We start from the raw sequence: 12,327 nt of genomic DNA, 5'->3' as shown, positions 1-12,327 counted from the left end.
ACATAAACCTCAACATATACTGGGATCTGAGGTAGTCATTACTCATTACTTTCAATGTAATTGTTCCTGTAAATGATCAGGCAAGGCCAAGACAACGTGATGAAGGTCTCAACTTCTTGGGTTGCGGAAAAGTCGCAGGATTCCCGCAGAACCAAAAATAAACAGAAAGTTCAGAGAGGACAATCAGAGGAAACCCCAAACGCACCCAGACCTCAGGTACTCAATGTGTGTTTGATTGCGTGAGGCTGCAAAGATCTGGTATATTTCTGATTCAGTTTTTTCCTGTTCTAGTGATTAACATATGTATCTGAGTGCACACATGTTGGAATGTGCATCTACGTGTATTTCAGTATGTGTCCGCATGTGCTTCTGTGTACACTTGTGCCTCTCAGGAGTCAGTGGAGATGAAGAAAATGAAGCAGAGTGACAGTGCAGAAAGCCACTCTGGTCTGGAGAGCCAAGGCAGAGCAGCATCCATGCCAAGGCTCAACACTGAGACCCAGGTAAACTCAAACCCATCATTCTCTGTGGAACAGGCAAGTTTCCTAAGTACTTGTTTTCCCTTCAGGGAGCTGCTCACTGTAGTTTTTTGTTTTCTGCCAAAGATGATCAGAGAAGTGCGTTGGACTTGAAGGGACCATCTGTAAGCTGGGCAGCAGCCAGCTAAAATAAAGGGTTGGAGAAGAATCTAAAGCAGATGGCTTCCAAAAGTGGTAGCTTTTAGAGATCCATGCCAACCATGCCGAAGCTGCATTGAGCTGTGGTATAAAGGATGAGAGACCCTTCTCAGGCAAAATGATGTCCTGGCGTTCCTTGTGGATCAAAACTGTGTCATCCTGTACTATAACCCTTCTTGCCCACCAAAAGAATACTATGATTTACCAGGATGGCATTGCATGTTAAAAATTCACATGATGGCAATATTTGTTTTTAAACAGCCAAAAATAATTACTTTTTCACATCACTGCTTACTTGCAATTTAAAGATAAAGGCAGGGAATCATTTATTATCTGGGTCTGAAAAGCCCTCAAACCCTCAAAAGAGAGACTGTGAGGTTAGTTCTACAACGGAAATTAAAGCTTTCAAGAGAGTCATATACAGTAGTTTAAACCCATACTGTGTGCTAGGATAGCGCTGTCAACTCAGCTGAACTGGGGTGCCCTTTCAGCTGCTCATCTTTACCCTTTATTCTGTTATGTCATGTTACAGAGAAGGGTAATCCTTCTCCAGATCGTTTCTGTACACACGACATAGGACACCTGAAATGGAATTAGATGTATGGGAAGTGCATTTACATTTATATGTATTCATTTAACAGATGCTTTTCTCCAAAGTGACGTACATCTCGGAGAAAATACAACGTGTGCATGACATTAGGAGAAAGAGAGACTTAGCTGCAGATGTGTGATTAAGTGCATTTAGTTTCTTTCCACCATATGGACCAATGTTCATCACAAGAGTAGCTGCATAAAACTTAGACTATTCCGGATCACCTTGTTAGTCCTTTTTTTTTTTTTTTTTTTTTTTGAGATACATATAAATGTTTAGGTTACGTTACAGGAGTAGCTATGTCAAGGTTTATCCGGGCATGATCTTAAAGTTATAGTGGATGAACATTTACACCTTACATGAACTTTGCAGATCATGGTCGAGATGAGTTTGGAAGAGGTAAGTTTTAAGACCCTTTTTAAATGTGGACAAAGAATCAGCAGTTCTGAGTGAGAGAGTGAGAGGGAGAGAGGGCAGTAGGTGTTCATTTATTCTACCTGATTGAACATACTTACGCTTTCCACCCCTCCTGGGGCACAGGGCACCAACAAGGGCTCTCCAGGCATCTCTCAAGAGCTGAGATGTCTTGAAGTTTCCTTGTTGGCGTTTCTGTAGCTGGTCTACCTGATTGAAGCTCACCTAATGTTCCTCACAGTTGTGGTTGATGAGAAGAGGACATTAGACATTCATTTTTTGTTTTCACCACTTGATAATAAGCAGGAAATGGCTTTGGTTCTTGTGGTGCAGCTCTGTAGAGTTCTCCATGTGTATAGATGGTGGCAGGAAGGGTCATGCAGCCAGAGATGGCAGACACACAGCATGTGAGCAGAAAACATCTTTCTCATGTTTCTCATGTTCAGTTTTAATTTAAACTGTAGATATTGTAGCAGCCCAGAAGCTACTAGGATTGGTACCTTGTTTGCCACTGAATGGTGTCAGACCTGGTGCTGGAGCATAGGCAGCGGTGCACAATTTCCTCTTCCTGGGGGCATTTCCCAATAAAAGCAACTCACAGTGCTATAACTGCATCTTCCATATTTCCACTCTTGTTTTCATCTTACAACCCTGAGTGCATAAGCACACGGTTTAACAACAAGAAAGTTGTTTTTGTAGACATTGGAAACAAGCAAATCCCAAAAGCGGATGCAATATGTATAAATATATATGAACTCTGGGCACATGGTTTTCTCAGTTATCAGAATTATTTTATGAGGCTCTTCTACACAAAACATGCTCTGCTACTGGAATTCCTTGAAACATTGAAAAGGGTATTTGATTCTCACCCAGCTAACAAAGAATTTCCTCTTCTGTTTAATAATATTCCTTAATGTATCATTGGCTTAGATTTTGTGCTTGTGTTTTGAGGTCTAGTGTTTCTTTACATCTACCATTTTATTTCCCTTGAATTATCAAAATTTTCTGCTTTGCTTGTTTTTCTCTTTAAGTACCATCCTGTGTTGTTCCGCATTTTGGATTCAGTGCCTTCATTTGTTTCTGTTCATATGCTGGAGGATGTGACACTGTGAGCATTTGGCTTTTTCTGACCAGATCAATCAAATGTCCTTTTCATTCATGTGTCTAAATATATGTTTCCTGTCTTGTCTTGTTTTGCTTTGCTGTCTGTCTCCCACTCTTGCTTCCCCTTGTGTGCCCGCTGGTCTGTTGTCCTTTTTCCGATAACCCTCCCCATGTCTCCTTTCTCCTCCGTGGTCTTTCTCACTTCCTCTGCCTGTTGTCTCATTCACCGTCCCGCTTTCCAAAACATGATTACACCGTTTGCTCTCTCATCTCCAAAATCATCATCCTTTCTTCCATTCTTTTCTGTTTCTCATGAGCACATTCTTTGGAACCTTTGACTTTTCCTACTGGTTATGTTCCCCTACCTCCCTGTTTTCATTCCTTTTCTCCCATTTTGACTCCTCACATATGTTTCTTACATTTTGGGCATTCTTGTGCTGCTGTCTTGCATTTTGTGTCTTGCCCCTCAATCCTTCCTTATCTTACACCCGTCTCTGTTGGATGCTGTCTGTCTCTTCTTCCTGCCCTTCGTCCTTCTCTCTCCTCCCACGCCACGTCTCCTCCTCTGCTCGCCATATGTGTCCCCTGTTGTGGCGCCCCCTGTGGCTGCTGTGTGCCAATGCTCCATCCACGTCCTGACTGCCAGTGGAACCACTCCCGTGGCCCCCCGGGGATGTACCTAGCAGTATGTACCGTTGTTCCGCCTTCTAGTCGTTCTCGTGCGCCCTTCATGTTTTCTCAGCGACCGCACCGCACCCCTCTCTCAGAGCTGCTACCAGTCAGGGACTAATCCGCAAACTTACTTTCAACTTCAGTTGTGTACAAGATGGCCAAATGCCAAATGCATTATGGTAGTTGAGAGGCAGAGGCCTCTGATGGTGATTCAGTGGCCAATTTTACAGATCAGATGTTTGCAGCTATGTAGTATACTTCTAGCATGGCCTCTTTGCAGTGTCTCTACAGGGCATAGCAACCCATTGGGGCCCAACCGCTACACAGGCTTTCATTTAACCTGTGCCCTGACAACCGCATACGGACTCCGGGGTAATCACCCCTTCTCTGTATTTGGCTTTAGTCTAGGTGGAAATGTAGACAGAGAAATTGCATTTGACATTTTTTTAAGCACAGTAACCACTGACATTTTTGTAGGTTCACGTATATGTGGGTACTCGAGCGATATGAGAATAAAAGTTATTTTGAAAGTTGAAGCACATCAAGGATATTACTCAGACATTTGCATTTCTTATGTAAAATGAAACAGCAGACATATTAAAATACATATATACTGTGTTTTGCACTGTTTACTGCTGTGTAGCTTTCCAAGTGCATTGGCCTTAAAAGTCTAAATTGGCTGTTAGCTTTATGTATAGCAATTATTAGATTAGTATTTTGCCAGATTAACTGAAAAACAAAATATATCTCTTTTAATGTGAAGCTGCCCTTGTCATTTTTCTCTCTGTGATACAAATGAAATGTGCAAACGGTGGTGTTAACATGATGTTAAAAGCAAACGTGACACCATTTGAATTAGTGATCAGTAAGAATGAGTTTCCCTCTCTTTTTAGAACAGGTGTGTGCCTGATGAAGGGGTCTCCTTGCTCGAAATAATCAGACATTTTAAAGGTCTTTTCCAGCTACGGATGAGGGGTTGCTACTAGTATTTTGCTTGGCAGGAAGGTAGTGCAGACAAAGATTGTCAGCGCCACAGAGGATTAAAGAGCACATTCCTGAATTGCAGGGCTTTGATTTATAAATGCAGGCAAAAAAAACCTTTGCATTATAAATTTGTTTCACATTTCTCAATGCTGTGAAAAGTGTTAAACTCTTCTGAGACATTAAAAGACTTATTGATATAAACAATGTAATGTTAAAAATAACATTGTATCTGCTAATATCTCAACAGCCTATTCCTGATGGCAGCCCCATGAAGCGTTCCGTGTCCACCCTGGCACCACAGCATCACCAGGAGGCCGGCACGCGTGACCCAGGCTCAGAGCGGCCGGCACAGGAAAGACCCCACCACCACCACCATCATCACCGCTGCCACCACCGCAGGGGCAGAGAGAGGAAGCAGCGCTCGCTGGATCGGTCTCCTGGCAGGCAGCAGTCTGGCACGGCAGGTCAGTGAAGGTCACAAGATCCTGGCAGTGCCTGTAAAGTTCTGCTGCGGTACCCATGATTTAAACTGTTCCAAGGTAAAGATGATTGAAGGACTTTAAAAGATGTCTGAAATGTTGGTAAATCTGTATATATGAAAAAAGACTCCTTTAAAGTTTATCAAAAAATTTTTTTTAGTAATTTGTAATCTGTATGAACGTGTATGAGTTTAGACATTCCAGTCAGTAGAGATCAGAACTCTGTAACAACGTTCTTGGAGGACTGACTCCAGGAATCTTCAGTATCCCAATGAATACTGTTTTTCTTATAAGAACTGTACTGATAAGGCATCATCAGTGAAGTGCCAGTGTGTCACTGGTAAAGTCTGAAGCTGTCCGAATCACAACTGGGAGCACGGTGGCGCGGCGGGCTTGGCCGAGTCCTGTTCTCTGGCAGGTCGGGGGTTTGAGTCCTGCTTGGAGTGCCTTGTGATGGACTGGTGTACCATCCTGGGTGTGTCCCCCTCCTGGGTGTGTCCCCCTCCAGCCTTGGCCCCTGTCTTGCCAGGTTAGGCTCCGGTTTGCCGCGACCTCACTTGGGACAAGCGGTTTCAGACAGTGTGTGTGTTCGAATCACATTCCTGGAGACCAGGGTGCAGGTGCTTGTTCTTTGAGACTGCCTGTGAGAACCTCCGGTTTCAACTTTCAGTTCTGACTGAACCTGTATTGGTTCCTTTCTGAGCTCTCAGCAGTGTGAGGAAGGATCAAAACCCATCTGGACTCAGTGCTCCAAGTACAACTGCCCCAGGCCTTCAGATGAAGGGTTTTTTTCTTTCTGGCTACCCCAGGAGAGCCACCAGGAGCCTCTTCATGCCAGGAAAGGGTGTACGACCGAGGCCGTTCCCATGAAAGGAAGCATCACTCCTCCTCCTCAGAGAAGCAGCGATACTACTCCTGCGACCGCTACGGCAGCCGTGAGCGCTGCCACACCAAGTCAGCCACCGCCAGCCGTGCTGCATCTCCTGGCGAGGCACCAGAGGCCAGTCTTAACAAGCAGGTGCGGGGGGCTACTCTCATTGCTGAAGGTGGAAGGCAGGAGCTTGGCTGGGAGGGGGTCAGGATTGTGTAACATTGGCTGTCGGAGAACGGTCTACAAGCAGGAGAGCAGGACTCGGTGAGAATGCCTAGTGCATCAGACAATACCGTTGATCCAAACCACCTAGTTTGCCAAACCTGTCTAAGACACTGTGGAGTGGAGTCTTTTGTAGATACTAGTTAGAGTTCCCTTCCTTTGGAGAATTAGACTGATGGTGCATCAGATTTTTCCCAAAGGAAAAAAACAGCTCTCTTTAGATTTTGTCACAGATTTTCTTTGTAGAGAGGGAATAAGAATAAGTTTCAGCATCCGCTATGTATGCAATTATCATAATTAAGGTACATAGCATAGAATCTGGTTTCATTCTAAATATACGCTGGAAAATATTGTTAGCTTTAAGATGTTAAAATGAATGTGCTGAGTTACAGATAAAAAGACAGCACATCAGGGCTTGATGGCTGGTGGTTGAGAAAATCAATGCTTGGAAATAGACGGGATTCTTTCTTTTCTGACGCATTTATTTTCTTGAGAAACGACGTTCAGTCCACTTACCGCTTGTACGAAAGTGAAATTCAGCTCCCACTGCTTTCAGTACAACAGCTCATGATTGTTTACTTTTGTTTCCACTCTTTCCTCCACCATATCCCTGTGCATTTTGTCTGTTTATTGTCTGATTTCTTTTCTCTGTCCTTATGGCTCTTATTGCAATGTTTGCATCTTGTCTTGTCTCTGCGTGCCTTCTTTCCTCAACTGCTTTCACTGTGTCATCCATGCTGTGCCCCTCTTATGTATCTGTTCATTTCCAACCCTCTGCCTTGACACCTCGGTCCCACATCCTTCCCCTGTGTGTCCTCTTCATCTTTTTTATTGTTTTGATTTGCTTTGTTCCAATTTTCATGTAGGGCAGTGGTTCAGCTAAAGGGGGCCCTGTGATGCTGACATCAGGGGGTAGCACTCCTCGTGGACGCAGACAGCTTCCCCAGACCCCTCTTACCCCTCGCCCCAGCGTGGCCTATAGGACCGCCAACTCCTCCCCTGTGCAATTTGGCTTTGCCCAGGCCGGCCAGCCCTCCCTGTGCTCGGGCAGGCTGAGCCGCGGGCTGTCGGAGCATATGGCCCTCCAGCACAGTGGCTCGGATCAGCCCTCACCTGTGTCTCGCATTGGCTCTGACCCGTACCTGGGCCACAGTGATCAGCAGGCTGAGCTGCACTCCGCCCTCCCAAAGGAGCCTAGCGTCCCCATGGATGAGCCCCCTCCGTGGACCGGCACTCCTCATGTTGTGGCCCTACCCCCACCCCCTCAGGAGAGCCGCGGGGTCCCCAACGGATACCACTGCACACTGGGACCCACCTCATGCTCCAGGTACAAGGGCACCAGGTACTACCAGAGGGGCGAAGAGGACGACTGGTGCTAGCATGGCTTTAACACGTGGAAATGCAGACAGATGTTTTAATGCATTTTCTGGGAAATGTGATGAGTTTTATCATCTTTGCGAAGGATGTAGTTTACAGTCTTGCTTGTGTGTGTATACATCTATTTTCAAGGAAAAGAAGGGGGAAACGTGCATACAGTAAAAAGTGTGTCCTTTCTGAATGCCATAAGAAATCCTTCCAGATGCATTTCCAGATGAATTTTTTTTTTTTAAAATCAGAAAATATTCAGCCTTCTTGTTTTTGTCTTTTTTTTGCACTGAAGGCAAATGGAATCTGGTGATGTGGGAAAACCGAGGAAAATGTAGTGCATGTGAGGTGTCTGGCTTCATACTCAGCTCTGCGGAGACGAATAGTAGGAGGAAAAAAGGTAAAAATTCCTACTCCAGTGAAAGTGAAGGCGGCGGGTCCTCCATCCACAAAACTCAAATAAAGGGCCCCTGCTCTTCAGTGTGTGAAAATGATCAGTGTCCTGCTAAATATACTGTCACGTTGATGACCAAGTCTAGAAACTGCACGCTGTCTTACATGTAATTCGTCTCAAGAGACATTTTTAGTGGGAGCCAGGAAACTCGAACAATACTGAGAATTTTGAACATGCACTACTACTTTACCCTGCATTCATTTTGTCCACACTTCAGAATTTTCCTGTCTGTATAAAAGAAGTAATTATCCTTATTACACAAGAACAATTACAATACAGTTGGAACAATATTCATCAGATTACATCCTGAGATGATTCTTAATTTGCTGCTATTGTTTATATTTTTTTTGCAGACATCATCATTACTTGTAATTTGCGTATTTTAAAAAAAAAAAAAACTCTTGAGTGTATTTTTTAAGCTATAGTATACAGTTGTATTTCATTGTGTGCTTTTTGTAAATTATAAAGAGGAAATGCATTTTATGTAAATTGCTTACAGTTCACTATCATGTCAGGTCTAAAGGTTCGTATATGTACTGCTCCAGTTGTCAATTACCAAGTGCCTAACCTTTTAAATATCTTGTAGTAAGGATGCAACCTCAGCCTTTTTTCAGTGCATCGACACATGAGGGAGGGAGGGAATGGGGTCACGGCCACAAGGCATATGTATTATTATATCAGTTATGCCTATTGATGGTAAAAGATGTTGGGTGCCAGAGGAGAACTGTTTAATGACTGACATCTAGAATTTAAACTGGATTTTACGACAGAAAACATGGGGTTTTTTAACATTTGTTTTTATTTTTATTAAGGCAAAATAGGAGAAAGGAATCCTGACAACACTATATATAAACATTTGAATATAAAACAAATATAAAAACTGCATTAGTTGTATAACAGTCAAACAGGAACTATTATGTAACCAGAGTAACACAATTGCATGTTTGAGTCTTTAACCCGTTTGTCAAAGGTTATGAACACATATAGTAATGATGTACATTTCTTTTTCTCATAAGGGTACTTGGAGAAAGGATTGCTAGCTGTTGTTATTTATTTCAATGTTGTATTTTTAGAGTGCTATACCACAAAGGGAAAAATGTGTATGCAATTTATGGTGAAAGTACTTTGTGAAGAAGGTGATGCAGGGCCCTGGCAGAAGTGTGCTTTCAGTGAAGGCCCTGGCACCAGCATAGTGGACCCGTGACTTAGTCGGAGTCTCTCGTTTCCAATGGCACACAGTGAAGTGTACTGCAGAGTTTTCCAAACTGGTTTATTTCTACCAGGCAGGCTTACCTAAGTCTTCCCTGGTTTATAGGAAAACATTTCTGTGGACACTTTTACACTGGAGACTTGGTAAGATTTGTAAGGGATGACAAATGAATTGTAGTCATTTTAACGATGTTGTTTAGGGTAAAATACTATACAAAATCGGCTGTAGTCGGATTTAGTGAGGATGTAGCCTTATTTATGTCTGAGTATACCTAAAGCGCTCATGTTTTGGGAATCTACTGGGGGAATCTGTGACCTCTAGTTTTGCTGTCCAATGCAGTTGTCACACCATGCTTGTCAAAAGAGTATGCATGTGGTTACATCCAAAAATTTTTCACTGCTCTTGAGACAGATTTCAGTTGTCTCTGTCGTTACAGTTTTGGCAATCACAGCCCTTGCTTTTTTCTCTTCCAAGTCCACCTTCCTTTAGGCTTTCCCTTAAGGGGAGGGTAATGGGGCAGCTGATAGCACAACAGTTAGACCTGCTCCCTTTACATTCGAAGGTTGTCAGTTCAGATTTCACCTACTGCTGTAATACCCCTGAGCAAGGAACTTACCCTAATTGCTCCAGGAAAGTTACCCAGCTGTACAGATGGGTAAGTAGTTGTAGATAGCTTAACATTGTATGTCGCTTTAGCTAAATGAATAAATGTTAAACCTAGAGGGAAAAGTAGTAGAACCAGCTGTGAATGACCACAAACTTGCCAGGGCTCCAGAAAGTTCTGTGTGCAGCTTTTCTATGAAGGTAGGGCTATGCAATGAGATGACACTTTGAAAATTAACCTTCATCCATTCTGTAGCTTTAAAGTACCAGTATCTCCCAAATTCAGGCTTCAGCATGATTGTGACCAAATCTTTTTATATGGAAAAAAAAAATTGTAAAAAAGATATAAAGTGTAAAAAATACAAAAAGGCATATTTAGAAAAAAATAAGACCTTTTCCACAAGTTGATATATTTGAAATTGCATGCCTCAGATGTAATTATGTTGGCTCCACCAAAAGAAAATTCTGAAGAAAGTAGTCATGATTTTTGGCTTATACCCTTCCAGGCTGACCAACCAGTGGGTAGTTTATTAAAAGAATGCATATAAAACTGGATTTACTTATGTAATCGGGACTGAAGCTTTTTCTTTGTAGACACCTTCTTGGAAATTAATTTTCCTCCTTATATCACTGCCCCTGTGTGTTGCCGTAAGCAGGCAGAGTCAGTACTCTACTTACGTAACATTTTCATTTCATGTTCTGCCTGTGTCATTTTTACAAGGAGGGAAATAACAATTTGGTCACCGTTTATTGCCAAATGTTAATTTGCTCCAGTTTGTTTTTGCATACTAATTCCAGTTGAGATGTGGCTGTTTTTCATTAGAAAGTAAAAGTCTGCATGTGAAACATGTATGTGCATGGAAACAAGAATATTGTTTAAATTCGTACTTTTTTGATACAATGTATTTCTTTTTGTTGTTCATTTTTAATGACCTTTGATATAAATAAAGGGGGTTTGTGAAAAAGAAAAAAAAACTTTATAAAACCAGTGTTGAACGAAATTAAAGTTCCACTCATGTAACAGGTGGAATTGATGCCATGTAGGTCCTGGGATTGAGTCATTTGCTGCCTGTTTTCTGTTTATTGGCCAGATTTTGAATTCTGCAGTTGTTTCTACAGTTACATTTTGTATGAAGCCAACAGTCCTTGAACTAAAATAAACCAGGATATTTAGGAAAAAAAATGTGTCATTACCTTCTCTAAAACTAGATGTAATGTTTTTTTAGTAAATTATTTCATTTGCTTTTCAAATTAATTTAGACGGAGTAGAAGTCAAACCAACAGAACTATTTGCATTTCAATCTTTCTTATACATTGCTTGGCTCCTGGGAAGGGGAAGAGGAGGTGGGTACAGTAGTAAAAGCACTGTTACTTAAAAAAATCACTATGTTCATTCCTGCTAAGTAAAATTAAGTACAAATACTCCTACAAAAATTTACCTGAGTAACAATATCAAGTTACTTTGACTTACTTTGATTAAAGTTTTTGTTGTTCTGATCCACCAGAAATGCAGTTTAAGTCCATAGTGCTCCTGGGGAAAAACATGCAGTCATGTAGTATATCCTGTTTTTTCCCCACCTTCCTAAAAACACTTTGTAAGGTGAATTGTCACAGCTTGAAGATGTAATTACCATTATGGTGAAAAATTTTTTATGTGTTTCTGAGAGCATTATTTTTTTTTGTGACACCCATTAGTGCTTAAATATCCCAAATATCATTAAAATGGACAAAAGTGATTAATTCAGTATTAAACATGACAATTTCTGTTCATTTTTTTTTTCTAACACTGTTTACCTGCACTTGTTCAGCTCTTATGTTCCTGTTGCACACTGTACATCTAAAGCAGGGGTGTCCAAACTACGGCCCGCGGGCCAACTGCGGCCCGCGGGTCAGTTTTTATTGGCCCGCAGCAAATTCTGAAAATATAATTGAATATGGCCCGCACATGGCGCTTGAGCTCAACTCTGTTGCACTTCTCAGTTTCAACACTAGATGGAGCCACACTTCCCTGCGCTGTCTGAAATCAAGTCTGCTTTTCCAAAGGCAGACCTTTCTGCTAAAAAGGAGAAATATGCTTCTGTAATTACATCTCTCGTGACAGAATTCAACCAGCGTTTTCAAGATTTTTCTGTCATTGAAAAACAAATCAAGCTGTTCTCGACCCCCTTCCTGGTGGATGCAGAAGAAGTGGAGGAGAGTCTGCAGTTAGAACTGATTGAAATGCAATGTGATGATTCTCTGAAGAGTCAACATCAGCTTCTCTCCCTCCCTGACTTCTATCAGAGTTTGGATCATGCCAAGTTTCCTCTGATGAGACGCCACGCAAAAAGAATGATGAGCCTGTTCGGCTCAACATACATATGTGAACAAACATTTTCTCTGTTAAATCAGAACAAAAGCAGACTGAGATCCAGAATGACTGATAGCCATCTCTGTGAAGTCCTTCGTGTCTCAACCACCAAACTTTCTCCTGACATCCCAGCCATCCTTCAATCCAAAGGACAGCATCACTGCTCCCACTGAGAGCAATGTTCTTCACATTATAGGTGAGTTAGAAATACACACAGTAATCATGTGTCAATATGTCACCTCTTGTGTGTGGCCCGGGCCTTTGCTTATTTTTCTGTATTTGGCCCTCACCAAAAAAACTTTGGACACCCCTGATCTAAAGGGTGGGCTT

General features: G+C 42.2%; 1 protein-coding gene across 15 annotated transcripts in view; it reads left to right on the top strand.

Moving 5' to 3' along the window:
* Nucleotides 1-8,156, top strand: part of cacna1ba (calcium channel, voltage-dependent, N type, alpha 1B subunit, a) — a 126,369-nt gene extending 118,213 nt beyond the window's left edge. For 12 of the 15 annotated variants that reach the window (XM_029259368.1, XM_029259367.1, XM_029259366.1 and 9 more), the window contains 6 exons: nt 81-216; nt 393-503; nt 3,434-3,472; nt 4,691-4,907; nt 5,732-5,940; nt 6,882-8,156. In XM_029259368.1, the coding sequence (XP_029115201.1) occupies nt 81-216; nt 393-503; nt 3,434-3,472; nt 4,691-4,907; nt 5,732-5,940; nt 6,882-7,394 (1,225 nt within the window). In that variant the 3' untranslated portion in view covers nt 7,395-8,156. The remainder of the gene's footprint in view (nt 1-80; nt 217-392; nt 504-3,433; nt 3,473-4,690; nt 4,908-5,731; nt 5,941-6,881) is intronic. The other 3 variants (XM_029259363.1, XM_029259361.1, XM_029259365.1) reach the window with 3 other exon arrangements.
* The last annotated feature ends 4,171 nt before the right edge of the window (nt 8,157-12,327 follow it).

Source organism: Scleropages formosus, chromosome 17, assembly GCF_900964775.1.
Source record: "Scleropages formosus chromosome 17, fSclFor1.1, whole genome shotgun sequence".
NCBI classification, from domain to species: Eukaryota; Metazoa; Chordata; class Actinopteri; order Osteoglossiformes; family Osteoglossidae; genus Scleropages; species Scleropages formosus.
Note: the sequence above shows the minus strand (reverse complement) of the source record. Positions and strands in the feature narration are given on the sequence as shown.